We start from the raw sequence: 18,338 nt of genomic DNA on the forward strand, positions 1-18,338 counted from the left end.
AACAGATCCAAACAAACGTGATCAAAGATTTAATATATGTTTAAAAATGATTTAAAAAGATGAATAATTCACTCATAAAAACATGAAGGAAAAATGATCATGTTATGATATTTTCTAATCACTTATTATTCTTCATCACTGCTGTGGGAAAGAGTCGTAGGAGCATCTGAGTGAACTCTGACCTTGAGAGATAAAACATTTTCACGTCTGATCTCTTGACTTGTGTCGTCGGACCCGACATGATTTTAAACTCTGCTTCTCTTGTAATGACAATAAAAAAGTGATTTCTCATCATTGTTTAAAGTCAGTTGTTTGATGTGACAAAAAGAATATATTAAAAAAAAAAGAGTATTAGATACTGTAGATAAAAAGTTTCATATATTATATTCTAAATGTAATTTTCCAATTCGCAAATTAAAAATGGAATCCATTTTAAATGTATATGTATGCACGTGGAAATATGTATTTTAATCAATTATGTGACTTTTAATTTGACATTTAAGTAACTTTAACTAAAAACTTTCTGAATCACTCAATTATTTTTGTTTTGGGGAAATAAAAAATCAAATGCGGAATATCTTCTTATTCTCTTTGACAGATTCGCCCTTTAGTCTTATTAAATAAAATCATGAATTGGCATAAACGTTAAAATATGCAATTTTGGCAAAAAGAAACCAACATGTCGTCATGGGTTGTTGTAGTTTCACATCTTCGCCGCTAAGTGTCGCCATATCACCTCCGCACTCGATCAAAGGCTTCCGCTTCCTGGCCCAGCAGCGAGAGCAGAAGAAGAAAGAATGGCGACACTTGTGGGGTTCGAGTCCCCCTCTTCTGCGGGGACGCGCAGGAACCGTCGAAGCAACATCGTGGCGAACCTCGCGTCCAGCAGAGTCTCAGGCCGCAGCTTCATCCGCGGGACTCAGGTGAGCTCAGACCGCACAGGTATCTCTTGACAAGTGGATCAGAACCAACACGTCCTGCGATCTGCGCTGTTCTGGACCAGTGTGTGCGTGAGACGCACGGGTCGTGCACCTCGACACACACTTGTGTTGTTGTTACACGTTTATTAAAACCAAAACAATGTTCCGTGTGTCGCTGTTTTCACCTGAGCCTTTGTTGTTAGCTCCGCGTTAGCTTAGCATCGGAGGCCATGCTATTCCAGGTCTAAATCGCTTCCAAACGACTCGGTCACTAACCAGACGACTAGTTACCACGAGGATGGACTTGGTTTAAACTAGTTAGTGACTCGTGTCGCTGTTAACCCGTGAGTCAAGGCGAGCAGAAGCGACAGTTAGCTCGAAGCTAACCCAGCTGAAGCTCTGATGACGTAAGAACATGGAAACCACAATAAGAGCCTTTTCTAAACATGGAGGCTTTTAATGTCTTTTAACTTGTGTTTCTGACGAGTTGCTCGAACACACTGTTGTCCCCGAAGATAATAAACACAATAAAGTAGCAGGAGTTCATATTAAGTATCACTTTAAGATTCAAACATCGCATCCATGACTTTTGTGTCAACATTTTATATTTTGACTTTATTATTCAAACGTGTAGTTTGTAAGTCTGATGGTGAGAAACTAACGACCTCAAACTTTAACAAGTGTGTATGAACTGACAGGGCTGTGAGAAAATGGCTGATCTTAAGAAGTAAACAAGAGGTGATCTTGAACACACACTCTGAACTATCAATGGTCTGACATTGAACGCATCTTCACTCAAATGTCATTTAGATTTAGCTTCAGGTCACATTGTTATGGATTTACATTTTGATTCTCGTCTTACTTCGTGGTCGATCGTTTCAACACAGATACTGGTTTGGATTTTCAATATTTCAGCTTAAATAAACGACATAATATCAACAAGTCAGTCACAAACTTCAGGAACGAACTAGAATCTTTCATGTTTTTAAGGTTTTCTATATTTTATTTATGAGGTTAAACCTGATGGATTTATGTCACACCTTGTATATACGTGGATAACATTGGATGTACATTATGATACATATTTATTTCCGGTGCTCTCACAGCTGCCTGGAGGTCTTCTACAGGAGCGGGACAAGCGGGCGAAGTGGAATGGAATCCCGACTCTGCTGCAGAAGCTCTACGAGAGCAGCCATCCCAACAGTGACCTCTCACAAGCACACAGCCTTCTCACGGTATTTACCGGCCCGTCCATGTCCTTCTCAACCTGCTGTTGGATCCTTGACTCTCGATCTATAAGAATGTTTTCCTCTCAGGCCCAGACTTTGCTCAGCTTGGCAGAGTTCAATGTCAAATGTTTGCTCGATAATGGAGCAGGTGACGATGTTTTTTTCATCAACGCTGACGGTAGATGTTTCTGTTTCTGATGCTTTTGTTAAAGCATGAAAACATTCATTTGTTCAGTCATGGGAGTATAACTAGAAAATTGAGTTATATATAAACATTGTTAATGATTAACTGTTCAATTAAAACATTTTAAATGGCTATAAAACTATGAGTAAACTTCTTTGTGATTACATTTAAGATTTGTTTATTTTTAGACTGAATGATTAAGACAAAATTTCACATCTTTCTTCAAGAAATCTCGATTACAATATGAATCGGTTCAGTGACATTTAATCACGAAAAGTGACAATTCTTTTTCGGAAAATAAAAATAATACATAGATAATGTATAAATCACTGCTTTATTTATTACAAATCACTCTCAGTAATACATGTTATGATAACTAATGAATGAAGCAGTTTCTAGTTAAAGTAGTCAGTATATGTATTTTATACTACAACTTGTTGAAAGTAAAATGATATTTTATATTCCTATAAAGATGTTCAAAATTGTTTAATGTTGCACAGAAGTACTGAAACAAAATCCCTAGTCTTTGTAAACACAGTCAATGACACAAAAAACCTCCAGACCTCTGACCATGTTGGATGTCGACCGAGGTACTGACTCTTCTCTACGAGGAAACTTGAGTGACCTTGAAGCATCTCTATTAATATTATATGTTAGAGTCTTTTAGATTCGTCTGGTGGACGTCGAATCGTGGAGTAACTCTGATGAATGTATCGGCACTTAATTCAATTTTATTTAAAGTGTCTTAAACTTAACTCAAACTTTTCTATGATTCTATGACGACTGAAAACTTGTGTTTTCTCTCTCATAGTAATAAACTCTTGGTGCAGGTGTTGTTGTTTCGATGTTTGCGTCGATTGAATAGAATCAGCCAACGACAAAGGAGGTTCGTGTTTGGCCAGAACGGTGAGAGTGACTTTGCTGCTCCATTAATTCGCAGACCATGTATATAAGAAGGTTCAGAGTAGACTGTACTTTCTGAGGAGGCTTCGATCATTTAACATCTTCAAGAAGCTCCTCTGCATGTTCTACCAGTCTGTGGTGGCCAGTGTTGGACAGGTTGATCAGGAGGGCTGGTTCTGTGGTTGGAATGAAGCTGGACTCACTGGTGACAGTTGCTGAGAGGAGATCACTGAACAAACTACTGTCCATCATGATGATGACAGTCATCCTCTGAACACTGTCATCAGTGAGCAGAGAAGCAGATGAAGCACGAATGCTCCTCCCAGGTGCAAAACAAATAGACTCAAGGACTCATTCATTCCTCGGGCTATTAAATTGTACAATTCTGAGTTCAGGGGCAGGAGTGGAGTGAGAGTATCTGGATGTTCTGTTCTATGTTAATCTTTGTATCCTTTGTCTTTGTTGTTTTTCTTTGATCTAAGTTCTTTGTCTTTAGACTTTAGATTGTATCATCTTGTTCTTTCTCTTTATTTCTCTTTGTTCTTGTTCTTATTCTATTTTGATTATTTTTAATGAAAAATTGCTGTATTTGCTGTGGATAATTTGGGGGAAAAAACTAACTTCCCGAAGGAGACCTGCTGAGGATCAATAAAGTTCTACCTAACTAGGATGAGCAGGAATATCTAGGAGTGATATTGTTGGTTTTGCGACATTAATATCTTGAATTTCAATATCTGGATAAAAATACGACAACACGATATCGAGCTCTAGTTTAACTTGTATTATATGTATGTTTTGTTATTCATTAGTTGTAGGTGATCGTTTTTGGAGGTGAAAATTGTATGACTTTACATTTATGACGTAAACAACTACTAGAAGTCTTGATTTGTATTAAATGTTTAAAGACAGAATATGACAAGCTTCATACATTTGTGTTTGTGACGCGACATCGAACAAGTATTGATGAACCGGGTCAGACTGTACCAGAGAATCACAGTTTAATAGAAGAATCCTGATCACAACAACTAGACTAGAATAACTTTGAAATAAACAATTGAAATATGGTTGAAAAAGATGGTGTTTCTTACCTGTTACTAGACTCAGACGTGAAGAAGTCGTTCGTTCTATGGTTTTCCTCGAATATTCAATCCCTCAATGACGTCGATACTTATGAAGCTTAAACCTTTGATCTTGATTTATAAAAGCTACATGGTGATGATGTCCTTTATTACATTTATCCAAATGTAAAAACAACCAATCTGACCTTTGACCTTTTTTTTTCAACACTTTCATTAATCAAATATGAACGTGACAAATATTTAACCTTGTATGTTCCTTAACTAAACACTACCATAAATGAATTAAAGTAACTCAAATGTTATATTTGTAAATATCGACCAAGACATCTTGGGTGTTGTAATGTTTATTTTAATGCTTAATTAAGTGAGGTGTGTGTGTTCCAGTTAAAAAACATCACAAGTCATAATAAATATTTGACAAAGTGTCAAAAACGAATCTGTCTTCATCATGACTTTCACACCAAAAGAGAAGCTGATGTTACACAAGATGTCTGATGATGACAGTGAAGCTCTTATCACAAGTGTCTTCTTGTCTGATGAGCCGTCGTGTCGAACACAATCTTACAAAAAATCTATTAACATCAACAAACTGTCCTTAACAGGGAGTATCAAAGGTATTTCTTTAAACCCAAGTTTTACTGTTATTTGAAGTGAATTAATGTTGACAATTATCTCTGTTCCTTATCTTCTCTTAAATACTGACGACTTCAAAGTTCACGATATGAACAAAATCCACTGATTTTCAACAAACCATCATTAGATAAAATTAACTTACTTTGCAGGATCGTTGGTTTGATGCTCGGCTGAGTTTAAAGTCGTCTTCAGGTGTCATTGGAAACTTTTATGACGTTTCTGGCACAAATGTACTGACAGTGAATATTGTGCAGAGTCTTGCAATACTTCTCACGATACAGGATAAACGATAAGTTAAACTGTGATACTGTAGAAACAAGGATATATGTGTAGTATTGTCCAGTACTTGACTCTGGTGTTGTGATACTGTAGTAACAAGTATATATGTGTAGTATTGTCCAGTACTTGACTCTGGTGTTGTGATAGTGTAGTAACAAGTATATATGTGTAGTATTGTCCAGTACTTGACTCTGGTGTTGTGATACTGTAGTAACAAGTATATATGTGTAGTATTGTCCAGTACTTGACTCTGGTGTTGTGATAGTGTAGTAACAAGCATATATGTGTAGTATTGTCCAGTACTTGACTCTGGTGTTGTGATAGTGTAGTAAAAAGTATATATGTGTAGTATTGTCCAGTACTTGACTCTGGTGTTGTGATACTGTAGTAACAAGTATATATGTGTAGTATTGTCCAGTACTTGACTCTGGTGTTGTGCATTAAAAATAACATGAATGCATTTGAAAGTGTTTCTGGTTCATATGATGATAAATTCACGATTGTTTCTGGGATGATGATGTTCCAAAGGTTTCGCATTCTTGACTGAAGTCCTGTGACGTCACTCTTGGCTGTCTGACCAGAAGAGTTCTAGAACCATTTGACTGTTTTCACCTGTCATTCATTTACCGTATGGAAGGTGTCTGTGTAGTATTGTCCAGTACTTGACTGTGGTGTTGTGATAGTGTAGTAACAAGTATATATGTGTAGTATTGTCCAGTACTTGACTGTGGTGTTGTGATAGTGTAGTAACAAGTATATATGTGTAGTATTGTCCAGTACTTGACTGTGGTGTTGTGATAGTGTAGTAACAAGTATATATGTGTAGTATTGTCCAGTACTTGACTCTGGTGTTGTGATAGTGTAGTAACAAGTATATATGTGTAGTATTGTCCAGTACTTGACTCTGGTGTTGTGATAGTGTAGTAACAAGTATATATATGTGTAGTATTGTCCAGTACTTGACTCTGGTGTTGTGATAGTGTAGTAACAAGTATATATGTGTAGTATTGTCCAGTACTTGACTCTGGTGTTGTGATAGTGTAGTAACGAGTATATATGTGTAGTACAGTCCAGTACTTGACTCTGGTTTTGTAGTATTTACTGACCACATGACTCTTGACGAAGTCGTAACTACTTTCATTTGTTTTCAAACCAAAATATGTCCAAACATCAGCTTTGAAATCTGCTGGACTCATTGTATCCTCTCGTCCTCAGTCATCACCAGATTGTATCGCTCATTTAACTGTGGAGGATGTACTGGCTGCTGCCATCCAGAGGCCAGAAGTTAAATTACAACACGTAAACAAACAAACAAACATTGTGAATATTTGTTTATATGTACATTTAAAAAATGCAGATACAATGTTTTCTGAACCATATAAACGTGTCACATCTGCTGATGGAGAAAGTATTGTTTTCATGAAGGTTCTGATGTGTTCCTGTTGCAGATGTTGTCCTCCGACCTGTCGATGGAGGCCATGTCGTTCGTCACAGAGGACAGGAAGGCGGCTCAGGAATCCACCTTCCCCAACACGTACATCTTCGACCTGTTCGGCGGCGTCGACGTGAGTTCACGACACGTTTGTCGCTTCTTTTCTCAAATGACCCTTGACCCGTCTCTCACCTGAAGCTGCTGGTGGAGATCTTGATGAGGCCCACGCTCACCCTGCAGAAGAAGAAACCTCAGAGTAAGACCTTGAGAAACTAGACTCACTGTGATCGGGTCTGACCATGTGTTGTTGTCGCCGCAGTGAACGACGACCTGGTCAAGGACTGCCTTAGTGTTCTCTACAACTGTTGCATCTGTGTAAGTACCTTCAAGGTCAGGGGTCAAGGCTTGTGCTGATCCAACGTGGCTCCACAGACGGAGGGGGTCACGAGAAGTCTGGCGGCTCGAGACGACTTCGTCCTGTTCCTCTTCTCCCTGATGACCAACAAGAAGACGTTTCTTCAGACGGCGACCCTGATCGAAGACATCCTCGGCGTCAAGAAGGTTCGAAAGACTCGAAAGACCCGCTCGAGGCGCCGTCGTCCGACCTCGTGCTTCTGTGTTCGCAGGAGATGATTCACTTGGAAGGAATCCCCAACCTGTCCGGTCTGGTCCAGAGCTTCGACCAGCAGCAGCTCGCCAACTTCTGCCGCATCCTGTCCGTCACCATCTCGGAGCCCGACGTCGGCAACGACGACAAACACACCCTGTTGGCCAAGAACGCACAACAGAAACGAAACGCCAGCCCGTCGAGGGCAGAGGTCAACCAAGGTGACCCCAACAATAATCACAATAACAATGTTGATCTTTGTTGACACGTGCTCCACCTGCTCCACAGTGACTCTGCTCAACATCCCCGGCTTCATCGAGCGTCTGTGCAAGTTGGCCACCAGGAAGGTGTCGGAGGCGACGGGCGCCAACTTCCTGCAGGAGCTGGAGGACTGGTACACCTGGCTGGACAACGCTCTGGTGCTGGACGCGCTCATGCAGATGGCCACGGAGGAGGCGGAGCAGAGCAGCACAGGTGAGAGTCCGGCTGAAGGTTCTCGCGTCGTCTTCACTAGAAACATGTGGAAACTGAATCTAGTCGCACAACTTTATTAAGATCTTGATCTTCGTTCTTCCCACGATGAGGAGGAAGTTCTCAATAAAGAGGAACAAACGCATTAAATAAAGTTATCACTATTAAAACAACAACAAAAACCATGATGGATTTTAAACAATGACAATTAAATAAGCATGAAAATGAATAAAATATTGATGACGACAATAAACATGACAAGACAATTATTAAGTGGTTGCTCTGAGCTAGTGAGTAGAAATATTTATTTGTAAACATGTTTCTCAGACCAGGTTAACAAAGAACTTAAACAACAAATCAAGTTAAAATGTTAAATATTTGTATCGCAAGAGCTTCTCTCATCCGCCTGTAGGTGTCGCTGTTGTTGAACTAGTATCATCCTCTGAGATTGTAATGGTTCAGGATCGTCTATTGGAGGCTTGAATCGTGATGTCATCACTGTCCTGGCCTGTGATTGGTCGATCAGTGTGAACTTCTAGAAGAAATCAGTTTATCTGTTTATCAGGAGAAGGAAGATAAAAAGAAGTCAATGTTGCTCATGAAAGAACGTTTGTGTTCAAAGTGATTCTTGAACAAAACACGAGAAAATAGTCGTTTCTCTGGTCGTTAAAAAAACATTAATTCGTACGAAAACTGTTAAAAGTGAACGTTTGGAGAGAAAATACTGGTAAACAAGCAAAACAACTGCAGAAAATAAAAGGAATAATAAAAATAATGAAGAATTAAAAACTCACTTCATGCTCTTTATTTCTTCAACTTTACTTCCATTTAGTGAAGAAAAGTTTAAACGTATTTGAAGTTTAAAAATATTTGAAGTTTCTTCAGTGATTGACAGACTTTAGGATGTGTTTGTTGATGTGAATGTTTTGATTGATGTGTCGACGAGCAGAATCCTCGGACGAGAGTTCTCTGGCCACCAGTCCTCTGAGGCACCGACTCCCTCAGTCCATGAAGATCGTCCACGAGATCATGTACAAAGTAGAAGTTCTGTATGTTCTGTGTGTTCTGCTCATGGGCCGCCAGAGGAACCAGGTACGTGGACCGGAACCGTCCGAGGAAAACCCCCCGTTGACCCTTGTGCTCCTTCAGGTCCACAAGATGTTGGCAGAGTTCCGACTGATCCCGGGTCTGAACAACCTGTTCGACAAACTCATCTGGAGGAAGTTCACGGCGTCCAATCATGTCGTCCACGGACAGAACGAGAACTGCGACTGTAGCCCGGTACCTTGAAGACCCCCTATGAGTCGTGTTATGATGATCCATGAGTCACATTACCTTGAAGACCCCCTATGAGTCGTGTTATGATGATCCATGAGTCACATTACCTTGAAGACCCCCTATGAGTCGTGTTATGATGATCCATGAGTCACATTACCTTGAAGACCCCCTATGAGTCGTGTTATGATGATCCATGAGTCACATTACCTTGAAGACCCCCTATGAGTCGTGTTATGATGATCCATGAGTCACATTACCTTGAAGACCCCCTATGAGTCGTGTTATGATGATCCATGAGTCACATTACCTTGAAGACCCCCTATGAGTCGTGTTATGATGATCCATGAGTCGCATTACCTTGAAGACCCCCTATGAGTCGTGTTATGATGATCCATGAGTCACATTACCTTGAAGACCCCCTATGAGTCGTGTTATGATGATCCATGAGTCACATTACCTTGAAGACCCCCTATGAGTCGTGTTATGATGATCCATGAGTCACATTACCTTGAAGACCCCCTATGAGTCGTGTTATGATGATCCATGAGTCACATTACCTTGAAGACCCCCTATGAGTCGTGTTATGATGATCCATGAGTCACATTACCTTGAAGACCCCCCTATGAGTCATGTTATGATGATCCATGAGTCACATTACCTTGAAGACCCCCTATGAGTCATGTTATGATGATCCATGAGTCACATTACCTTGAAGACCCCCTATGAGTCGTGTTATGATGATCCATGAGTCACATTACCATGAAGACCCCTATGAGTCGTGTTATGATGATCCATGAGTCACATTACCTTGAAGACCCCCTATGAGTCGTGTTATGATGATCCATGAGTCACATTACCTTGAAGACCCCCTATGAGTCGTGTTATGATGATCCATGAGTCACATTACCTTGAAGACCCCCTATGAGTCGTGTTATGATGATCCATGAGTCACATTACCTTGAAGACCCCCTATGAGTCGTGTTATGATGATCCATGAGTCACATTACCTTGAAGACCCCCTATGAGTCGTGTTATGATGATCCATGAGTCACATTACCTTGAAGACCCCCTATGAGTCGTGTTATGATGATCCATGAGTCACATTACCTTGAAGACCCCCCTATGAGTCATGTTATGATGATCCATGAGTCACATTACCTTGAAGACCCCCTATGAGTCATGTTATGATGATCCATGAGTCACATTACCTTGAAGACCCCCTATGAGTCGTGTTATGATGATCCATGAGTCACATTACCATGAAGACCCCTATGAGTCGTGTTATGATGATCCATGAGTCACATTACCTTGAAGACCCCTATGAGTCGTGTTATGATGATCCATGAGTCACATTACCTTGAAGACCCCCTATGAGTCGTGTTATGATGATCCATGAGTCACATTACCTTGAAGACCCCCTATGAGTCGTGTTATGATGATCCATGAGTCACATTACCTTGAAGACCCCCTATGAGTCGTGTTATGATGATCCATGAGTCACATTACCTTGAAGACCCCCTATGAGTCGTGTTATGATGATCCATGAGTCACATTACCATGAAGACCCCTATGAGTCGTGTTATGATGATCCATGAGTCACATTACCTTGAAGACCCCCTATGAGTCGTGTTATGATGATCCATGAGTCACATTACCATGAAGACCCCTATGAGTCGTGTTATGATGATCCATGAGTCACATTACCTTGAAGACCCCCTATGAGTCGTGTTATGATGATCCATGAGTCACATTACCTTGAAGACCCCCTATGAGTCGTGTTATGATGATCCATGAGTCACATTACCTTGAAGACCCCCTATGAGTCGTGTTATGATGATCCATGAGTCACATTACCTTGAAGACCCCCTATGAGTCGTGTTATGATGATCCATGAGTCACATTACCTTGAAGACCCCCTATGAGTCGTGTTATGATGATCCATGAGTCACATTACCTTGAAGACCCCCTATGAGTCGTGTTATGATGATCCATGAGTCACATTACCATGAAGACCCCCTATGAGTCGTGTTATGATGATCCATGAGTCACATTACCTTGAAGACCCCCTATGAGTCGTGTTATGATGATCCATGAGTCACATTACCTTGAAGACCCCCTATGAGTCGTGTTATGATGATCCATGAGTCACATTACCTTGAAGACCCCCTATGAGTCGTGTTATGATGATCCATTAGTCACATTACCTTGAAGACCCCCTATGAGTCGTGTTATGATGATCCATGAGTCACATTACCTTGAAGACCCCCTATGAGTCGTGTTATGATGATCCATGAGTCACATTACCTTGAAGACCCCCTATGAGTCGTGTTATGATGATCCATGAGTCACATTACCTTGAAGACCCCCTATGAGTCGTGTTATGATGATCCATGAGTCACATTACCATGAAGACCCCCTATGAGTCGTGTTATGATGATCCATGAGTCACATTACCTTGAAGACCCCCTATGAGTCGTGTTATGATGATCCATGAGTCACATTACCTTGAAGACCCCCTATGAGTCGTGTTATGATGATCCATGAGTCACATTACCTTGAAGACCCCCTATGAGTCGTGTTATGATGATCCATGAGTCACATTACCTTGAAGACCCCCTATGAGTCGTGTTATGATGATCCATGAGTCACATTACCTTGAAGACCCCCTATGAGTCGTGTTATGATGATCCATGAGTCACATTACCTTGAAGACCCCCTATGAGTCGTGTTATGATGATCCATGAGTCACATTACCTTGAAGACCCCCTATGAGTCGTGTTATGATGATCCATGAGTCACATTACCTTGAAGACCCCCTATGAGTCGTGTTATGATGATCCATGAGTCACATTACCATGAAGACCCCCTATGAGTCGTGTTATGATGATCCATGAGTCACATTACCTTGAAGACCCCCTATGAGTCGTGTTATGATGATCCATGAGTCACATTACCTTGAAGACCCCCTATGAGTCGTGTTATGATGATCCATGAGTCACATTACCTTGAAGACCCCCTATGAGTCGTGTTATGATGATCCATGAGTCACATTACCTTGAAGACCCCCTATGAGTCGTGTTATGATGATCCATGAGTCACATTACCTTGAAGACCCCCTATGAGTCGTGTTATGATGATCCATGAGTCACATTACCTTGAAGACCCCCTATGAGTCGTGTTATGATGATCCATGAGTCACATTACCTTGAAGACCCCCTATGAGTCGTGTTATGATGATCCATGAGTCACATTACCATGAAGACCCCCTATGAGTCGTGTTATGATGATCCATGAGTCACATTACCTTGAAGACCCCCTATGAGTCGTGTTATGATGATCCATGAGTCACATTACCTTGAAGACCCCCTATGAGTCGTGTTATGATGATCCATGAGTCACATTACCTTGAAGACCCCCTATGAGTCGTGTTATGATGATCCATGAGTCACATTACCTTGAAGACCCCCTATGAGTCGTGTTATGATGATCCATGAGTCACATTACCTTGAAGACCCCCTATGAGTCGTGTTATGATGATCCATGAGTCACATTACCTTGAAGACCCCCTATGAGTCGTGTTATGATGATCCATGAGTCACATTACCATGAAGACCCCCTATGAGTCGTGTTATGATGATCCATGAGTCACATTACCTTGAAGACCCCCTATGAGTCGTGTTATGATGATCCATGAGTCACATTACCTTGAAGACCCCCTATGAGTCGTGTTATGATGATCCATGAGTCACATTACCTTGAAGACCCCCTATGAGTCGTGTTATGATGATCCATGAGTCACATTACCTTGAAGACCCCCTATGAGTCGTGTTATGATGATCCATGAGTCACATTACCTTGAAGACCCCCTATGAGTCGTGTTATGATGATCCATGAGTCACATTACCTTGAAGACCCCCTATGAGTCGTGTTATGATGATCCATGAGTCACATTACCTTGAAGACCCCCTATGAGTCGTGTTATGATGATCCATGAGTCACATTACCTTGAAGACCCCCTATGAGTCATGTTATGATGATCCATGAGTCACATTACCTTGAAGACCCCCTATGAGTCGTGTTATGATGATCCATGAGTCACATTACCATGAAGACCCCCTATGAGTCGTGTTATGATGATCCATGAGTCACATTACCTTGAAGACCCCCTATGAGTCGTGTTATGATGATCCATGAGTCACATTACCTTGAAGACCCCCTATGAGTCGTGTTATGATGATCCATGAGTCACATTACCTTGAAGACCCCCTATGAGTCGTGTTATGATGATCCATGAGTCACATTACCTTGAAGACCCCCTATGAGTCATGTTATGATGATCCATGAGTCACATTACCTTGAAGACCCCCTATGAGTCGTGTTATGATGATCCATGAGTCACATTACCTTGAAGACCCCCTATGAGTCGTGTTATGATGATCCATGAGTCACATTACCATGAAGACCCCCTATGAGTCATGTTATGATGATCCATGAGTCACATTACCTTGAAGACCCCCTATGAGTCGTGTTATGATGATCCATGAGTCACATTACCTTGAAGACCCCCTATGAGTCGTGTTATGATGATCCATGAGTCACATTACCTTGAAGACCCCCCTATGAGTCATGTTATGATGATCCATGAGTCACATTACCTTGAAGACCCCCTATGAGTCATGTTATGATGATCCATGAGTCACATTACCTTGAAGACCCCCTATGAGTCATGTTATGATGATCCATGAGTCACATTACCATGAAGACCCCCTATGAGTCGTGTTATGATGATCCATGAGTCACATTACCATGAAGACCCCCTATGAGTCGTGTTATGATGATCCATGAGTCACATTACCATGAAGACCCCCTATGAGTCGTGTTATGATGATGATCCATGAGTCACATTACCTTGAAGACCCCCTATGAGTCATGTTATGATGATCCATGAGTCACATTACCATGAAGACCCCCTATGAGTCGTGTTATGATGATCCATGAGTCACATTACCATGAAGACCCCCTATGAGTCGTGTTATGATGATCCATGAGTCACATTACCATGAAGACCCCCTATGAGTCGTGTTATGATGATCCATGAGTCACATTACCATGAAGACCCCCTATGAGTCATGTTATGATGATGATCCATGAGTCATGTTATGATGATGATCCATGAGTCGTGTTATGATGATGATCCATGAGTCGTGTTATGATGATGATCCATGAGTCGTGTTATGATGATGATCCATGAGTCGTGTTATGATGATGATCCATGAGTCGTGTTATGATGATGATCCATGAGCCACATGATCATGATGATCCATGAGTCTCGTGATCATGATGATCCATGAGTCTCGTGATCATGATGATCCATGAGCCACATGATCATGGTGATCCATGAGTCTTGTGATCATGATGATCCATGAGTCTCGTGATCATGATGATCCACGAGTCTCGTGATCACGATAATCCATGAGTCTCGTGATCATGATGATCCATGAGTCTCGTGATCATGATGATCCATGAGTCTCGTGATCATGATGATCCATGAGTCTCGTGATCATGATGATCCATGAGTCTCGTGATCATGATGATCCATGAGTCTTGTGATCATGATGATCCACGAGTCACTCAGACGATCCATGAGTCACTTGATCTTGTTACTGACTCATTCTCTGTGAACAGGAAACGTCTTTCAAGATCCAGTTCCTGAGACTCCTGCAGAGCTTCAGCGATCACCACGAGTAAGATCTTCTTCTCCGTCCTCATGAGCTGCAGGAAGTGACTCGTGTCTCGCAGGAACAAGTACCTGCTGCTCAACAGTCAGGAGCTGAACGAGCTCAGTGCCATCTCCATGAAGGCCAACATCCCTGAGGTGGAGGCTCTGGTCAACACGGACCGCAGTCTGGTGTGCGACGGGAAGAAGGGTCTCCTGACCAGACTCCTGAGCGTCATGAAGCGAGAGCCTCCAGACTCGTCCTTCAGGTGCGTCCACGCCTCAAGGTCGCGCCCTCACCTCAAGGTCGCGCCCTCACCGATTCACTCTGTTGCTTTGGTCTGGCAGGTTCTGGCAGGCCAGAGCCGTGGAGAGTTTCCTGCGAGGAGCCACGTCCTACGCCGACCAGATGTTCCTCCTGAAGCGAGGCCTGCTGGAGGTAAACCTCACCTCTGACCTCTGACCTCTGACTAGGGCTGTGAGAAAATATCGAGTTACTGTAGTATCGCAATAGATCGATGTTACTACGGTACTTCGATATATCGTATCAACAGATTCTTGACTGTGCCCAGCGTGACCTCTGACCTCTGACCCGCAGCACATCCTCTACTGCATCATCGACAGCGGCTGCACGTCCAGAGATGTTCTTCAAAGTTACTTCGATCTTCTGGGAGAATTAATGAAGTTCAACATCGACGCCTTCAAGAGATTCAACAAATATGTCAACACGCCTGAGAAGGTAGTTTTATTACTTTTCTATTCTTTATATCTTTCTTTTATTCTTTCTTTTCTTTTACTTTTATTCTTTCTTTTCTTTTACTTTTATTCTTTATTTTCTTTTACTTTTATTCTTTCTTTTATTTTACTTTTATTCTTTCTTTTATTTTACTTTTATTCTTTCTTTTACTCTTTCTTTTACTTTTATTCTTTATTGTATTTTACTTTTATTCTTTCTTTTATTTTACTTTTATTCTTTCTTTTATTTTACTTTTATTCTTTCTTTTATTTTACTTTTATTCTTTCTTTTATTTTACTTTTATTCTTTCTTTTATTTTACTTTTATTCTTTTACTCTTTCTTTTACTTTTATTCTTTATTTTATTTTTTATTTTACTCTTTCTTTTACTCTTTCTCTTGTCCTTTTCTTTTTTTTCTTTGATTTTCTCTACAAGAAAAAAAAATTCTTCTGCTTTCATTTCTTTTTCCCTTTTTTCTTTTTCGTTTACTTGTTTACTTGTTTACTCCACCTTTTCCCCTTTTATTTTAATGTTCTTCTACTTTTTATTTTGGTTTTCTTCAGATTTTCTCTTTATCTACTTATTTTTCTATTTTTTTTTTCTCTTTCTTTCCTTGTTCACTTTTTCATCTCCTCATGAATGTTCTTTCGAATATTTCTTTCTTCTCCTCCTTCTTCTCCTCCTTCTAATCCCTTCATCTGTTCAGTTCCAGACCTTCTTGACTCAGATCAACAGTTCTCTGGTCGACTCCAACATGCTGGTTCGCTGCATCGTTCTGTCTCTGGATCGCTTCGAGTCTCAGACGGAGGACGTGAAAGGTGAGGACGAGACTCTCCTGAAGGTCCTGAAGGTCCTGAGCTCACCTGGTTCTCCTCAGTGGTGGAGGTCCTGTCCGAGTGCCGCCTGCTGTCCTACATGGCTCGCGTGGAGAACCGCCTGGACTTCCTGTTCCGGCTCATCAACATCATCAACGTGCAGACGCTGACGCAGGAGAACGTGAGCTGCCTGAACACCAGCCTGGTGGTCCTGATGCTGGCCCGCAGGAGGTCCAAGCTGCCGTCCTACCTGGACGCTCTGCGCCAGAAGGAGTTCGCGCTCAAGTTCCCGGGATCGTTGCTCAACAACTTCCACAACCTGCTGCGCTTCTGGCAGAGACACTACCTCAACAAGGACAAGGACAGCACCTGCCTGGAGAACGTGAGTGATTGACCTTTAACCCTCAAGTCTTTTAGGAAATAGTACTTTCATTATCATGAGTTTTACCTGCAGTTTGATCTTTTAATTCCAAAAATGTTTTGAATGTTTTGAATGTTAAAATGTTTAGAATTTCATTCCATTTTAAATTCAATATAAATGTTGATATAAAAGTGTCTCCAGACCAAACCAACAGATCTCAGAGCTACTGGATCAGAACGGAACCACTTCTGTGTCGTCACATGACCGTCTGCAGGTCACATGACCGTCTGCAGGTCACATGATCGTCTGCAGGTCACATGATCGTCTGCAGGTCACATGACCGTCTGCAGGTCACATGACCGTCTGCAGGTCACATGATCGTCTGCAGGTCACATGATCGTCTGCAGGTCACATGACCGTCTGCAGGTCACATGACCGTCTGCAGGTCACATGACCGTCTGCAGGTCACATGACCGTCTGCAGGTCACATGACCGTCTGCAGGTCACATGGCCGTCTGCAGGTCACATGAACGTCTGCAGGTCACATGACCGTCTGCAGGTCACATGACCGTCTGCAGGTCACATGACTGGTTGAAAGTTTGATCAGTAGCTCTGAGCTCTGTTGGTTTGGTCTGATGACACTTTTATATCAACATTTATATTGAATTTAAAATACTATGCATTAAAAAAGGATTCATTTTAACTGTAAAAAAAATAAAAAAAATAAATGAATAAATACATTTTAAAAATACTAAGGTTTCAGTTTCAGTATGAAGTGAGTTTAATGAGAATAAATGTTCTAAACTGGTCCTCAGAGCTCGTGCATCAGCTTCAGCTACTGGAAGGAGACGGTGTCGGTTCTGCTGGACTCGGACCGGACCTCCCCGAGCGCCATCAGCAGCTACATCGACGAGGCCTACATGGACCTGGACAAGGACCTGCTGGACGTTTGACGAGTCGGAATAAAAACCGCGGAGGAGAAATAAAATGGACGCCTGTCGTTGGTGCCAGAGCTGGAGGTTCTTCTGCACCTTCTCACGAGGATCATCGGCTCCTGATGTTCTTCTCGTCCTTCGTCTTCTCGAGGAAGAGGAGGTCCACGCCCCCCCCCCCCCCTCACGGACGACTGTGTTGGTTTCGCTTTAGATCGACGACAAAAGAGCCTTTTTATAAATCCTTTACAAAGTCTATCAAATATGTACGAATCACACGACGTCAGTTTTAACTTCTCGGTTCTTCACTCGTGGTTTTAGGATCGACTGTAGAATAAACTATTGCACAGTTTCTGTTTTTTCGCTTTATATTTTAACATGGTTTTGGAAAAAAAAGGTTTGATTTTGTAAGAGAATGTTTCGTTGATGTTGATGCTTTGGGATGAAAATAAACTATGCAGGCGCTCGTGTCGACGTGTGTTTGTGACTAAAGTGGTTTGAAGTCTTTCTACAGAACAACAACAACAACAACAACAAACCTGAGTCGTCACTTCCTGGTTCAGTTGTTTTTAAAACGTTTGATTCTGCGACGCGTTCATCGTAGAAGTTTCTTGTCGTCGACGACCAAAGATCATTCGATTGACAGTTAAGATCATCTTTAAAGTTAAGTGTCGCGTGAAGAAAAAAATGTTAATAGAAGTCGATGTTTTCTGCAGTAATTCAAGGTCAAACACTTTAAATCAATATAACTAATGAAAACTTG

The 18,338-nt window shown here is 41.4% G+C and overlaps 1 protein-coding gene and 1 pseudogene across 1 annotated transcript; both read left to right on the top strand.

The window, feature by feature from the left end:
• Positions 1 to 387: 387 nt before the first annotated feature.
• trpc4apa (transient receptor potential cation channel, subfamily C, member 4 associated protein a) lies at positions 388 to 18,045 on the top strand. Its single transcript, XM_087801241.1, has 17 exons — positions 388 to 923; positions 2,027 to 2,155; positions 6,676 to 6,792; positions 6,858 to 6,915; positions 6,979 to 7,034; positions 7,092 to 7,220; positions 7,286 to 7,487; positions 7,555 to 7,740; positions 8,687 to 8,829; positions 8,887 to 9,018; positions 14,701 to 14,759; positions 14,815 to 15,000; positions 15,080 to 15,170; positions 15,330 to 15,470; positions 16,174 to 16,285; positions 16,345 to 16,664; positions 17,459 to 18,045. Exons 1-17 carry the CDS (start codon positions 798 to 800, stop codon positions 17,594 to 17,596), a joined length of 2,325 nt encoding a protein of 774 aa, XP_087657367.1. The 5' UTR covers positions 388 to 797; the 3' UTR covers positions 17,597 to 18,045.
• LOC148069888 (small nucleolar RNA SNORD53/SNORD92) lies at positions 5,734 to 5,808 on the top strand (annotated as a pseudogene).
• Positions 18,046 to 18,338: the final 293 nt, after the last annotated feature.

This window comes from Callionymus lyra, chromosome 10 (genome assembly GCF_982586985.1).
Source record: "Callionymus lyra chromosome 10, fCalLyr1.hap1.1, whole genome shotgun sequence".
Taxonomy (NCBI): Eukaryota; Metazoa; Chordata; class Actinopteri; order Syngnathiformes; family Callionymidae; genus Callionymus; species Callionymus lyra.

Excerpts from the sequence above, each read along its gene's own strand:
- trpc4apa (XM_087801241.1), top strand. The coding sequence starts at position 798 with ATGGCGACACTTGTGGGGTTCGAGTCCCCCTCTTCTGCGGGGACGCGC. Across the intron at positions 7,741-8,686 it reads GGCGGAGCAGAGCAGCACAG|AATCCTCGGACGAGAGTTCT; the intron begins GTGAGAGTCCGG and ends GTCGACGAGCAG. Across the intron at positions 15,001-15,079 it reads CCTCCAGACTCGTCCTTCAG|GTTCTGGCAGGCCAGAGCCG; the intron begins GTGCGTCCACGC and ends TTGGTCTGGCAG.